At 45.6% G+C, this 15,311-nt stretch overlaps 1 protein-coding gene across 1 annotated transcript in view; it reads right to left on the reverse strand.

Annotated features, from left to right (window-relative positions):
• Window positions 1-13,955, reverse strand: part of LOC102088151 (solute carrier family 2, facilitated glucose transporter member 3) — a 32,195-nt gene extending 18,240 nt beyond the window's left edge. The window contains exon 1 of the mRNA XM_013369476.3: window positions 13,681-13,955. Within this exon, the coding sequence (XP_013224930.2) occupies window positions 13,681-13,701 (21 nt within the window). The 5' untranslated portion in view covers window positions 13,702-13,955. The remainder of the gene's footprint in view (window positions 1-13,680) is intronic.
• Between the last annotated feature and the right edge of the window lie 1,356 nt (window positions 13,956-15,311).

A 15,311-nucleotide genomic window follows, 5' to 3' on the forward strand; every position in this document is an offset into this window, starting at 1 on the left:
GGGCATGCTGCCTGCTTGGCACATAGAGCCAGTCTGGGCCTGCACACCATGGCATGGGGTGGAGGCATTTCAACAGTGAGCTACCTTATCTCATGTCCCCATTTAGGCATACTTCTCACACCCCAACATTAGTAAGAGAAAAATACACACACAGCCAGGCCATACACATACAGTATGCAGAGTCAAACCCACCCACTGTACATACACACTGCCCAGCAAATACACACACATATTGACACAGCAGCTCCAACACAGAAACACACTGACACATAACTGAGCACAAGCAGAACTGCGTATTGACAAACACTCCTGGAGTCATTTCTCATCCAGCTGGAGCGCCCAGGTACCCAACCCAATTCACACATTTCCCAGCAATGGCATGAAGGATTATAGCCTGAGGCGAGGGGCGGGGGGGGGGGAGCAGAGGGTGCGAAAATGGCTCACTAAGATCACGTGTGATTATGGCAGCAGGATTCACAGGAAAGAAACAAAGCCCCTGGCTGACCCTTCTCTGATCCCCTCCCTGTTGTAATCTAAATTAGCTGCCGTTGAATTGAAAACACTCAGGAGGCAGGATTTGAGCCTCCTCCTCTCCCTGTTCGGGTTTGTTCCATCTCCTCGGCTGACAATGGCTAAGTCAATGTGGCACACAGGGGTTTATCACTCCTGACCTGGCAGGAGGGGGTCTGAGCTGCCCTGTGGCAGTGCTCCCCTCTCCCCGCACCTACAGCACCCCACACTTCACGGTCAGTAGCCAGAAGCAGCACGACCAGCCCGTGTAGGACAGGGAAGAGGGCAATGTGAAGAGTGCTCCAAAACACCACTCACCACTCCTGTGCTGAGATCCAGCCCAAGCAGATGAGAAAAGACGACATTAAAACCTATCTCTAGGAAGAGCTGCTTTACGCAGCCTGTCATGCTCTGCATTGCCAGCAGGGTCAGTCACCAAAAAGGGGGTGGGAGTGATCCCGGCATGCAGCCTCATCACCCCATCCCAGTAGTTCTGTCCTGTTCCCCCTTAGAAACTGGGTGCCGGCAAGCCCGGGGTGTCATCTGCCCTAAGCCACCTCCTCATTTTATACAGCCTTTTCAGGGGAAAACGATGCACTTCCTGATACATGTCCTCTGTCTCTTCCCCAGCCTCCTTCCTCACCCTCCAGCAGTGCTGCCCTGCTTAGGCAAACCCATTAGGCTCTTGCATTGCTCCCTCTGTGTGCTCCACACACCCTTTATCCTCCCCTGTGTGCTCCACACACCCTTTATTCTCCCCTAGTATCATTCCTACACCCTTTCACAGCTCACTTCCACTCCTACACACATGGGTTTCTGCCTGTCCTTTTGAAAACTAGAGGAGTTAAATTCAGCTAGCCTAGCTGTGCAAGGATGCTGTGTATGCAAATGCTCAGGTGTACTTCTTTGGGCAGGTGGAGGATTCTTTGGGGCCCATACTTATATATAAAACATTCATATCTGAGTAACTTTATGTTCTGATACATAAACAGATATGTAACATGTGGTATTGTGGTGCCTGTACAAATACTAGCATGTCTGAGATTACCAGTGCATGAATTAATAATATTAAAATGTCTACATGTGTATTACTTTATGTCCATATATATACATATGCTTTTATTTCTGAGCATACATTTAAATATCTAAAGATACTTGCAGACATCCTACTTCATACATACAAAGTATGTACATATACATGTGTTCATGTGATTGAACATATGAACATTCATGTGAACATGCATTCATATGAATGAGCAATATATAACTGTATTTTTGTGTTTGCATATCTGTGCTTGCTTGCATTCATGTATCTACTATATTTGTTTATATGTATGCACTTTTGTGTACCCGTTCCCTATTTGAAAGCCTATATTTTTATTGTTTATTTCTGCTGGGCACAGTTTGTCCAAAACCAAACATTAACTTTCACATTCACAAAAGCATTGACATTAATAAATTGACATTGACATTGACATTGTCCTGAATTGACATTAATAAAAGCAAAATAAAATCCTAAATAGATACTTCTGTAGGTAATGAAGAATGTTTTTTTCTTACTATTTTGTTGTGCAAAAAAAATATCCCTCTTTGCAGCGATAAGGTCTCAAAACCTGGAAAAAAGGAGCGCTGGAACAATAGAGATAACAGTTTTGCTGAAAACATTAAGAAACTTAACTTTCTGAACCAAATCCTCAAAATAAATCTCTGTTTTTCGAACAAGATGTGAAGGGTAACACTTTTAATATTTTACATAACCATTTACAATGGGTTATGCCACAACTGCTGTTTTGTACAGCCAGTCTTTGCTTTATACTTGAGTGTAAGGATTGCTTCTTGGTACTCCCCAACGACAACTCCCAGAAAAGGCTGCCATGGGAATCGCACAGGAGCCGTGGCTCCTCCGACCCAGGCCTCTCCCAGAGAAAGCTTTGCAAACTGGAGAGGTCACAGTCCTGGCTGCTCAGCTCCCTCCTTCCAATCCACATGACTCCAGTGACAGTCTTCCCCCCAAAATACTTTGCTCTGAAACAGCTCTCCCTGTGGCCCCGTTTCAGCATCTGTCCTGTTCATTACTGAGAGAGGTCAGGGACTCCAAGAATAGGCTTATAGGCAGAGATGGTTTAAATATCCTGAGTATGGACAAGCTTCAGATCTGAGTTCCCCAGAGGTAACGCACATTGTGGGAGGGATGCGAGGAAACAGGCTCAGCACTGCTCTGTGGCTTTTGGTCTACCACAGCAACAGCTTCATACAGAACCTATGCCACCTGTTCCAACAGGGCCTTCACTCTTGGATTCATTCCTTCAGGGGATTTGGGAAGATTGTACACATATGTATCACACAGAAAACACTGTCAAAGTTGGCTCTGACCCTGCTGTGGTCTGTCTGAACAAACAGGCAGTGGACAGTTGGGACGAGCTGTCCATCACATAGCTCCAGGTAGGGCTGAGGTGGTGTTCACATGGGAAGCCATCACACATCTTTCCAGGAGGGAAAGTGCTTGGCCTCAGGTCAGTGCTTCTACACAGATTTGTTCCAGTTTAATTGACCAGGTGGGAACAGGGTGCACTTTGTTTGAGAGAGATTATACTCCTGAATTAGCTCTCCTGCCAAGGTCTGTTATCGCTCTGCAAACAATGTGAGTATGGGGAAACGGACCTGGGAAAGCAGAAACTGGATGCATGAGGAAGAGTGTAGATTCCTCTGTTGATAATACAGATAAGTAGAGCTGGCCATTCCCTAGCTCAGAAATTAAACTAAAGAAATGGGATGGCATGTCTAGGGTCACAAGAAGCCATAGTGCAGGGAATACATGCTGGTCAGTCCATTAACCCTGGCCACTGACAGAGCGACAAGAGTGCTAATGAGGGGAGATACAGAAGGGAAACCACGCACAGGGGAAGACTGTCTTTAATTGGCTATTCAGTCTTTAAACCTGGTCTCTTCAGTGTGTGGTCTTCTAGCCACTAAGCAGCGTTTTTAAACATCAATAGTTCAGCTTCTACAAAACTCTGCCCTAGGCAGGGCCAGGCACCATGTTTGTGCCCACTGGCTGAGTGTGTTTGTTTCAGCATGTCACATAACCCTCTAGCCACCTCTTGGCACCTCCTGTATTCATGCTTTCTCCCTGTCAGGCCATGTCTCTTCTGTTTCCTTTCTTTCACTTTCTTCAGGACTCTTTCCATCCCTTTGTGGTTCCTCTGTTTGTCCTTTTCCCTATTGCTGTGTCTGTTTCTGAGCAATGTACATATTTCTGTACATTCCTCCCTTGACATGTATTGCCTCATTGCCCTGCTACCTATCAATGGCTCCTCCTTTCCCCAGCCATGCTTCCCATCATCACTCCTTCTCTCATCCTTTTTAACTGCCTCTACCTCCCCACAGCCCTCCCAGACTCTGCAGCTGTACTTCCCTCATTTCTGTCCCAAAGTCCTTTGGGAAAGGATGGTATTGTCACTGCAGGGCTCAAAGCATGAGTGGGGGTGGGGAGCTGCCCTTCAGTGCCATCAGCCTTTTGGCAGATAAGAGGTGGCCGGAGGGAGCTGGGCTGCATCCTCGTGCAGTCTCTCACATCCTCAGCACACAGAGTGGGTGCAGCAGCCCTGCTAACAGCTGTGCCAGTGACAGGAAAGAGGGAGGCCAGGTATGGCAGGCTTTTTGGCAGATACAGCCAGTACCACATGTGGAAGCCTCGGAAACATGAGGATTGAAAGTGACTGCTACTTTTTTAGACAGCTGGAGCATATTCAGTGTCATTGTCCTTGTGCTCAGCCACACCGCAGAGGCCGCTCAGTCCTGCACACTGCTTATGTGTTCCTCTAGGCTGCATTGATGCTCCTTGTCTTTACCTTCCTACAGTATACCACAGAGTCCCTCTCAGTAATCCTCACTTCTGACCCACCTAGGTATGCACACACGCACACATACATATGTGCATATCTCGGCCTGCAATCCCTAAGCAGCTGAATTTCTAAAGAAGCAAATACCTCACAGCAGTTACTCTAAGAGGCATCCTCCCTGGGACCCTGGGAAACTGGATCTCCTTGGTGGTGGAGAGAGTGAAGGGACAGAGATAATACAATGAGATTTTTCAGAAGTAAGACCAGGAAGCAGACATCTCCTGTCGAGATATCCACACACCCTCTACTCAGAAAAACAGAAGGAAAATTTAGGGGGTAGAAATAAAAGAAATGCCCAAACCAAAGAGGAACTGGTTGAGTGAGACTGAGCACAGGAATTTGGGTGTGATGTCAGAGACTGTGCCTTTGAGTCAGATGTCCTCAGCTGAAGGACTGCTTGGATATTCCTACTATGATTCTATGCTTCTGGTACAGCCAGTTGGAACCAGACACAGAACAGAGCAGTACCTTGCCAGATCCTCAGTCTTCAGGGGATCACAGAACAATATGTCAAGTGCTTCAAAATATGCCACTAATTGCACCTCCACCCCCACCCTCCAGTCCATGATGTGCATATTTGCATATACATCACCTCTGCAGCACTGTAGGATCTGGACACCACATAGTCTTAATTTTTCACAGTGTCCCACCAAAAGGAGGAAAGAGCCTTTTTCAAATGCAGAACTGAGACAAAGAGAGACTAAAAGTAGATCCCATAAGCACTTTCTGAGTCCCTTAAATGGAAACCAAAACCCTACATGGAGAGGTGACTAATGCTACTATGAATCCAAAAAGCCAGGACCAAGGGGAGCTGTAATGCAAAGAGGCAGAAGGAAAGGCAAAGGCAAACAGTAAAGCCCAGCACTCTCCAGGCTATGTTGTACTTGCACTGCTGGGAGGTGTCTCCCTTCAGAGGGGATCTACAACTTGTGCCTTTCTGAACCTTCACTCACTCCTCTCTAGTTCTAAAAAAGCAGCTATTAAAGAACCTGCTCTTTCCCTCCATTGACCGAGTAGCTCTGTGGTTAGTGCAATACCCCAGAACATGAGACCTGCATTAGGCTTCTCTGTTAAGGCACATGCAGGGCAGGGAGGTGATTTGAGACTGCCAGCATGGCTTCACCAAGGGCAACACCTGCCTGACCAACCTAGTGGTCTTGTACAATGGAGTAAATACATCAGTGGACAAAGGAAGGGCTTTAGTTGTCCACTACCTGGATTTCTGTAAAGCTTTTGACATGGTTGCCCCCCAACATCCTTCTCTCTAAATTAAAGTGGTATTGATTTGATGGATGGACTGTTCAGTGGATGAGGAACTGACTGGATGGTCGCATCCAGAGAGTAGTGGTCAATGGCTCAATATCCAGATGGACACCAGCAACAAGTGGTGTCCGTCAGGGGTCTGTATCTGGACCAGTACTGTTTAATATCTTCATCAATGACACAGACAGTGGGATCGAGTGCACCCTCAGCAAGTTTGCAGATGACACCAAGCTGGGTGGTGCAGCTGACACGCCTGAGGGACAGGATGTGATCCAGCGGGACCTGGGTAAGATCAAGAAATGAACCCATGCAAACCTCATAAGATTTAACAAGGCCAAGTGCCAGGTCCTGCACCTGGGTCAGGGCAACTCCTAGTATCAATACAGGCTGGGGGATGAGAGAGAAGGACTTGGGGGTACTGGTGAATGGAAGACTGGACATGAGCTGGTAATGTGTGCTTGACCACTACTCTCTGGATGCGACCATCCAGCCAGTTCCTTACCCACTGAACAGTCCATCCATCAAATCAATACCACTTTAATTTAGAGAGAAGGATGTTGGGGGGCAACCATGTCAAAGGCTTTACAGAAGGCCAATCGTATTTTGGGCTGCACCAGGAGAAGCATGGCCGACAGGTCAAGGGAGGTGATTCTGCCCCTCTGCTCTGGTGAGATGCTACCTGGAATCCTGTGTCCAGCTCTCAGTACAGGAAAGACCTGTTGGAGAGGGTCTAAAGGAAGGCCACCATGAAGATGATCAGAGGGCTGGAACACCTCTCCTACAAAGACAGGTTGAGAGAGTTGGGATTGTGCAGCCTGGAGAAGAAACGGCTCCGGGGAGAACTTATTGTGGCCTTTCAATACTTAAAAGGGGCCTATAAGATGGTGATGGACTTTTTATCATTGTCTGTTGCAATAGGACAATGGGTAATGGTTTAAAACTAAAAGAGGGGAGTTTCAGGCTAGACATGAAGAGGAAATTTTTTACAATGAGGGTGGTAAAATACTTGCACAGGTTGCCCAGAGAAGTAGTAGATGCCTCATCCCTGGTGTCGAGGGCTTTGATTGCGGGGTGACAATAAAACCCTGGCAGATGTATTGTTAGCCCCCTCCCTCCCCCGCTTCAGCGTTCAGCCCCTCCCTCTCCCCCCTTCCCACTAAGGACAGGCAGTCAGGAGCAAAAGAAGGACAGAGAGAAGAGAGTTGGAAAAATTAAAAATGTTTTACTAATGCTACTAATAAGAATAGAGAAAATAATACAAAATATACAAAACCAATCTTGAAAGTCTCAGCAACTGCAGAGGAACTTTGAAGGTCTCCTCCAACCCAAACTATTCTATGATTCTGATTCTATGATTAAATGACACTTTTGCTATATTCCTAGACATGGTGTTCATGGATCCACAAGTTGTTATTGGAGGATAAACCTACTCACCAGGCTGCTCTGAATGCCTGATTAGGTCTCATAACTACCTGTGGTAGTCCTTAAAATATACATGTCCTCTTCCTCTTAAATTCAAACATGCTCATGTTGAAAAAAATGACTGGAATGAAGACTAGAAAGCCAACTCTCTGTACCTATGCCATGTAAGGTAAGAATCAGGCTGCCTCATGCTTCATACCCAATGCATTCTTAATTATTCTTTGTATGGGGATGTGTCCCACTGTCTGACCCAGAATTTCCAGCTGCTAACTTCTTAGGGCCTACACCACTGCAGTTGCCTCCAGTAATGAGAAGAGCTTCCCAAAAGCACATTAATCATCACTGCATGTTGTGTCTCATCTAGAAAGGATGCAAAGAGAATTTTCAGAAATAAAGCAATGACAGAATTTTGCCTCCAGTTTATGATAGCCACTGAGTGTGTTTTGAGGGGAACATGTTTTTTAGGTGTGGTTTCCTAAATGCTGCTTATATCTCTTTTCAGATTCAGAAGACCCTGCATTGAAGTCTGTCTTAAATAACAAGCACTACACTACCTGTTTGTAGAACAAGCAGCTGAAGGAAGGGTGGGTGAACTATGAGAGACATTAATGTGGTCCTGGGAAACGCTCTCATGTGTGCATAGACAGTGGTAGGGTATGGCCTGTTTAGGCTTCCTAACTTGAGCCCGCGTCCTGGCACTACAGTCACTGTAGAACTCATTTTCTCCAACTTTAACTCACATCTGTTTTTCTAGATCTTCTTGTGGTAGCACAGTGAGACAGAGAAATGGAAAAAGGGATGAAAAAGAGTTGAAGCAAAAAAAAAGGGAACAAAATATCTATCTTACAGAAAATTAAGGAAGGTGAGGAAAAAAGAGTGAGAGAAGAACAAGATGCAGGTTACGACAATGCGAGAAAGGACTAGTTGTGCAAAAGAAATATATTTGTGAAAGAAAGGACAAGAACATAATAAACATGAAAAGGAGAAACAGCAACGGCTGATATGGAAACCTCTGTCTTTCTAGTATGTGATATTTTTCTGACTTTTAGAAAGTAACTGGGTACAAGTTGCATGACAGGGTAAGGGAAGGATGTTCTTGCAGCATTTTTGTGTGATATGAAGCAATTAGTGCAGCACTGAGTAATGGGGACAGAAGAGGTACAGGATTCCTCCACTGTCCACAGAAGAATTTTCTTTTTGGTTGAAATCCCAGTACTTCAGTAACTCAGTAATTTTCTCTTGGTCGAGAAATATCTCCTGCACTATCCCTGACTTTAGCTGCAGGCTTTGTGCAGCTCTTTGTATCACAAAGGTACAGGGCACCACAACCATTCAGCCTAACCCATGCCAAGAGTTCAGGTTTCCCTTGGAATTTGGGACCCCGAGCCAAACCACCTTTAACAGGTCCAGAGACTTATCAGATAACACATTCTTCAGGCTTTCAGAAGAATCAGAGACAGACAGGACAATGTGCTAGTCACGAGACCCTAAATTGACCTAAAAATGCAGTGAAGCTCAAAACTTCATAAATAACATTTATCTGCAATTGATTCCTAACCGAGGGTTGTTGCAAGATTTATGGGAACACCTTAAATGGTGGGGCAAAATGGAGTAGCAAAATACATGTCTGACAACTGTTGCCATTATCTGAGAAAAATAGATGTTCATCCAGCAGAACCAGGCCTCCCTGAATCCCATCCTGTGTCAGGCTCAGCGTAAGATTTGGAATTACTTCCCCATGGTAGCCACTCCCCTGTTTCTTCCAGAGTTTACTCCAGAGAGCTCAGAATATTGCAGAAACCAACAAAGGAAACTACTGATGATATTATCTTCAGAGCCTGGAGCCAGCTAGGGATCGATTATTAATGGGATTAATTAGTCCTCTTAAAATGTCCATCTTAAACCAGGATGACACGTAGAAAACACTATCTAAACTGTAGGAGATAGCCGTGCCTTGAACAACTATCTCAACACCCGCAGGCAGAAGGGAAAACAATTTGTATTAGCTCTGGTTTGCTGACATGGGAACCAGGCATGTATCAATTACACGTTTTGACGCAAGAGAAAATCTGTGATGGAGCCATAAACTAAACCAAATATCCAGAGGCCCAGTGCTTCACCAGGTAGGCAATCCACAATCTTCTTCTGGACTAAAAGCAGACTTTGTGACACAGGTAGCTTCTAGGTCTGCTAAAAGGAGCCACTATAAATGCTGTATTTTCAATGTGTTTCATGTTCATCCTAGATTTCATGCTCCTTTACTCACTTGAAGCCTCTGGCACCAAAGAATAATTTGCTGGGAAGCAAGAAAATGTAGTTATGGATCATAAACCCTCACTTGCCTGCTGGGAAAGTGCACAGCCGATGCTATCAGGAGAACCTACACATGTCAGATTCTGTCCACTTAGCCCAGATCAGAAACAAGAAAATGACCTTTAGAGCTGCACTCCAAATTTTTGTGCTTAGGTGACTAGGAAACTGATGTTCCACTAGGACAATCACCCTAAACTGGGAAGAACTCACTGGGCAGTGTTAAGCACCAAAAGAAGCTGGGGTACAGTCCTTGGGATATTGCTGCACAGAAAATGAGAATATCATCATGACTGCCTACGTGATCCCAAGCATGTTCTTGCTTTTTACTGAGAAGAATAAGCACTGCTCAGTACTGTGACACTGTTCCTAAGCTGTTGTTGGCAGGACACAATCTGGTCAAAGACAGGACCAAGCTAACACTGAACAACACAGACTCTTGGAAACCTATCGACTGTTCTCTCCACGGAGACCTTCAAAAGGCTGAACAGAACCTTGGTAGCTGGTAGTGCACTTGACCCCACTCACAGAGAATCGACATGACATGCCTGAACACCATTTTTCTTTTTCTGTCTCTAATTCTGGCCTCCTAATCACCTATTTTCTGGACCTGATGTAAACTGTTGTGCTGAAACAGGTTTATACAAGTTTATGCTCTGCAGACATCAGCTGTCTCCTGCCAGGCAGCAACTGTGGACATTGAACCTGCCCAGCCTCTTCCATCAGTCAGTTTTTAAGGTGCCCAGAAGACAGCAGGGAGGTAAGTTTGGGTTCTCTGTTTTCTAGTACAGAAATGGCTACAGAGATCCAGAGAGAGCTGTGGTCGACAAGCACGCACAGCTCTCAGGCAATAAACCATGCCCATGTTCCCCAGCAGACACCAGCCTTTCTAGTTCCACTCTGCTTTCCTTCCCCTATCACATGCTCAACTGGTGGGCAGTCATGTTTCAACTCCCACCAAACCAATGGAAGTGTCCAAGATACCTCAGTGGGGTAGAATCCCTATTGTGGGGACATTTTCTCTTCCAAATTCCCATTTGAGACTGACTTGTCAGCTAGATAAGCTATTCCCTATACTCCACGGCAAGTTTCCATGATGAAATAGCTTACCCTCTCTTCTGTTGCCTCTGTACCCCTTTCTGGCAGCCTTCAAGCAGGCAGGTACAATCAGAATGGGAGCAAATGCATACATACACAAAAGTTAGTGGCATGTTAAGCAGTGGTAGTAGGACTCATAGAGCAGATATGGATTTTATCCATGGCAGGGAGGATCTTACAATTGCCTCGACTTCACTCTGGCTCTTCCCCAGCTGGAAAGATGCTGCAATATTTGACAACAATCAATGGTATTCAAGTCCTCCCATTCTGTGTCCCCTGTACCCCAACTTCCCTTCAGCTTTGAAGAGCCGCAACAATTGCTGCACTTTGTGACTTGACCCTGGGAGTATGTCAAGCTCCACCAATTTGAAATTCAGACAGAACCACAGTAGTTTAAGTGACAATAAATTTAACCCCTTTTCAAAGGGAACAGGAAAATGTATGTCACCTATCCCACTCACTGCACAAATTGCATGAGCGCAAACTAATACAACCTGGAAAACTGGGTGGAGACCAATCACAGCAATCCAACACAGACAAGCCTATGTCTGCTCACCCCAGATACCACCTCTGTCATTCCTACCTTGCACCACCTCTCCCACAAGCCTCTTTTCCTTGGGGGTCCCTCTGCCTGCAGCATCCCTCTATTATACACCCAGATAATCCTCATGGAGGAGCTCTGTTACCATTTGAAATCTTTGCCCTGACCACTTGCCCTGTGACATTTTCTTCAGCTGCTTTCCCTGACATGCAATCACCCTCCCACTGCCAGACCTAGAAATAGACTTCAAGCCTTCTAATTTTGTCATCCCATTATCCCCTGGTCCTTCTTCTGTTCTCTTCCACCTTAGCATCTCTGCAGCCAAAGCTCCAAGATAAGTAATATAATGTGAATGTGCAAGTGGCTCCTCCAGCCTCCCCTTCTCACCACACACTCTTGCATCTGCCCCATACGCACTCCCCCGTAACAGGTGCCCTCTCACGCCCAAGCTTCAGTGCTGTACTCTGTACCTAGCACTGCCCACCTCCTGCACTCCCTCTCTTGCACATTACATGTTCCCCTTGCCTTTACAATAGTTATCTTCTGGATCATCTCTTCTCCATCATCTTTCTCCTCCCCGGCCTCATTTTTTTCCAACATCTATCTCCTCCTCTCAGGCATAATCTAGACTGAGTTTGAGGTGTGATGTTAGCCACAAAGGATAATCTGGTCATTTAAGCAGTCTAACGTGGACACAGCATACTGGCTTTAAGTCATGTTAAATGGATCAAGTTAGAATCTAAGAGGTGATTTAAATCCTAATTCAGGCAAGAAAACAGTGTTTATTTGCACATCTCTCAGTTTTTATCAGTTTCTGACATCCTGTCCAAGAGTCTCTCCTCAGTTTTGTTCTTTTGGTACTCATCTCTTTTTCCTTCCTTTCTGTCCCAAAGAAGCTCCTTTACATGGCTTCTTCATCATCCTAAACAGGACACAAGTCTTGTTTTTCCCTTCAGACTCATCTACCCACAAGATGGATTTTTACTCACTCCCAGGTGAATCACATGGCTTTTCTCATTTAGATACTTCCCCTTGGCATGTTTATGTTAACATGAGCTTGCTTCTCGTTCCAAGTTTATTGCTTCCGTCTCAAAGATGGTATTTTTTTTTTTTTAGAACAACAAAAAAGTTCTTTTCTGTCTTGGATATAGATAAGGTGAGGCTAGGATCCCAGAGGACTGTCACTAATCATACAGGGAGGCAGAAAAGGAACAAAAGAGAGACTAGAAAATAATACTGGAGTTAAAGCATGAAGGCAAAAGGTCACAGATAGGGCTGAGTAACAGCTCACATCGAGGACAACAAGAAGGCCTGATTCCACCTTCCCAGTGGTGCCTCTAATACCCAGGAAAGGGCAGGTTGTAGCAAAAAATGGATTGCATGAGGGGAGCAAACCCGCTCCAGCACTCCCCTCTGCCAGCCACTGCCTGGGGATACCGGATAGGGTCAGGTCTGCTGGGGATTCCAGATTGCCCTCCTTTTCCTTGTGAGACAACAGGCCTCGATGAGTGCCAAAACTGTCCGTGTCAGCTGAAACACAATGTTCTTGTTTGAGGCTGAGGATGGCTGATTTATTAGGGAAACTTTAGCAAAATTCCAGATATTTATTTTGTGTTACTCATTCAACTTTAAGGTCAATTAGTATGTCTTTTATGTCTTTAAATGCACACTAATATACTGCAATGCTTTTGGCTCGTAATGGCACCTAACTGTTTCCTCCAGTGGCTTGGATTTTCTTTCCTTGCTGCTGCTAAAAGAGGGCAGAAGCTACCAAAAATGACAAACAGGAAGCCGTAAAAAGCCAGATCATTTACAAAGCCACACACAGGCACACATATCCATAATGTATCATGGATAATGTTAAATAGCACAGAATTATTTGTTTTGCTGTATCCTTTTGTACTTAAAGAAATACTGATGCATGATCTTGGTTTAACCAGCATAAAGAGCTTCTTAGTCTGCTCCCCAGATGTGCACAGATCTATAAAATTTCCTACAGCTGTTCTGTTGACAGTGCACTATAGAAGGCACTATTATTTGTCTACAGCAGAGCTCTTGTTGGTTTGTTGCAGGGGATCTGCAATGTATGTCACGTCTGTTGCATGTGCACTTGAAAACAGTTTGCGCATTTCCTTCCTGTTGACGTAAGACTAAAGATTTACAGCCAAGTCCCATCCTTCCTAAGGTTCCCAGTTCTAGATCTTTTTGCAACTTATAATTTCCTTTATCTTGCCTTTTAGCTACAAGCTTCAGATAGATTTTCTGGGGTACTTAAATATTGGTAAGCATTCATTTCAACACTCGCCCACTCCAAATCCTCCCACCTTCAGCTGCATCCCACTCTTCCCTCTGGTGCCCATCACGCCACTTCCCATCTGCCCTCCCAGTCACCCAAACCTGCTGTCTCTCCTTGCCCCAGCTCTCCCACCCATTCCCTCTCTTTCTTCCCCTTTTTCCCTTCACCACTCTCCCCTCCTTCCTCTCCTTCCTTTCACTTGCTTTTTGCTTTCTCTGAACAACTGGAAAGCTGCCAGGACTTGGTAGATGACCCACCCGTCTCCAAATTAGCTAAATTAACTATATTAGCTACAATAGCTGTGTGTGCTACAGGGAAACCCTCTTTTGCAAGCTCACCTCTTTCAGTCCTAGGGCCATTTTTAGGGATTCAGTTTCCTGCAGTCATCTGGCGCCTGAAGCTGTTTTTGCTCCTGAACCGAGCCCTGGCAAACAGCTAGGGCGTGCTGTGAGGTGTGTGGTGATGTATCCAAACAGCTATTTATGATGTAAAAATGTACTCATTGCCCCTGGAAACCGGCTCTCCCGCTTACCTCAGGCAGCAGTTGCTAAGCAATGGGTAGCGGGGAGCAGGGCTAAGATCTGGCAGCCATTCTCTTAGGAGTAACCTGTTGCAAAATAGGAGGGCAGAGACAGGCAGGGGGCACAGAGGGGCTGGCTGATTTATTGTAATGTTTGACTGACAGTTGCTTGCCAGAAACAATAAGTGGATGGGATGCAGGAAAGAGCAAACCGGTTCCCATGGCAACTGTGCTCAAGTCATCTGAGGTCACAATGGTGACTGAAGCTGCCAGAGAAAATTAATTTTGATGTGAGGATAAATCTCACAGCAGTGACTGCATGACTCAGTTTGCCAGTTCAAGATGCCTGGGCAGCCCTGCACCCCTCTTGCCCCCCACTTCCCCACCCTAAACTGCACGGCATTGGTCCCAGCTACGGTGCTCCTCGGGGCTCTCCCGAAGTCAGATCATCTATCTCAATGCCTGTCCTGAATTCTCTCCTAGCTATTTTTGTTTCTGGGTCACCGAGAATACATCTGCACAGCCAGCAGAGGTTGATGGCAGTGTGGGCTGGCACATCCACGCTCCTCTTCACCGGGAGCAAGGGCTGCCCGCGGCTGCGGAGCCGCTTACACCAGCTCGCCACCCACCGTTGTGGACGGCTCAGCTCTCCAGTCGCCACCCCCTCACTGTCCTCAGGTACCCAACTTCACAAAAAGCCAGCGTATACGTGCTTACTGACAATAAAATCACGTAGGCTTTTTTTTTTTCTTTTTTCTTTTTTCTTCCTTTTTTCTTTTTTCTTTTTTCTTTTTTTTTTTTCTTTTTTTTCTTTTTTTCTTTTTTTCTTTTTTTCTTTCCCCCCCCCCCTTTTTTGTGGGGTGGGGAAGCGGCAGGCAGCCTTTGCGGACTTGCAAACGTTTCAGCCAGGAAAGCGCTGGCCAGGATCCTGCTGCGCTGAAACGGATTTTTGTTGCCATCTGGTGGCATTTCAGGAGCACCTGGAAATGTAGAATAAATACCAAGATCCAGGCCCTCGCCATTCTCCAGGCGGGGCTTGTTCGTAATTGATTCCACAGGCGTTTACTCTGACCACATCACAATTTCTTCACTTTACAAGGGAGTGGGGGAGAATGTTCCTGTTATTAGATTATTTATTTATTAGTTAATCTAATCTAGATTCCAGGTTTTATCTGTCATTGCAAGCCTTCTTCAGTTTTCAGTTCAACACTGGCAATTTTCTTGACTACTGCACATGCTGTAGTCAAGACTCTCTCCTAACCTCTGAAGTTTATGGTTTAGCTCACCCTAGATTAGAAATCACTCTAGCTCTGAGAGTTGCTGAATGAGTCATCCACAGTGGGTCAGTTAATGAATGTAAAATTACCAACCCCATCAGCCTGTTGCAGAAATCTCCTTGTAAGATTGCACTTCTACTTACTAAGGAACTAACAAAGCACCAGCCAGCCC

Source organism: Columba livia, unplaced genomic scaffold, assembly GCF_036013475.1.
Source record: "Columba livia isolate bColLiv1 breed racing homer unplaced genomic scaffold, bColLiv1.pat.W.v2 Scaffold_83, whole genome shotgun sequence".
NCBI classification, from domain to species: Eukaryota; Metazoa; Chordata; class Aves; order Columbiformes; family Columbidae; genus Columba; species Columba livia.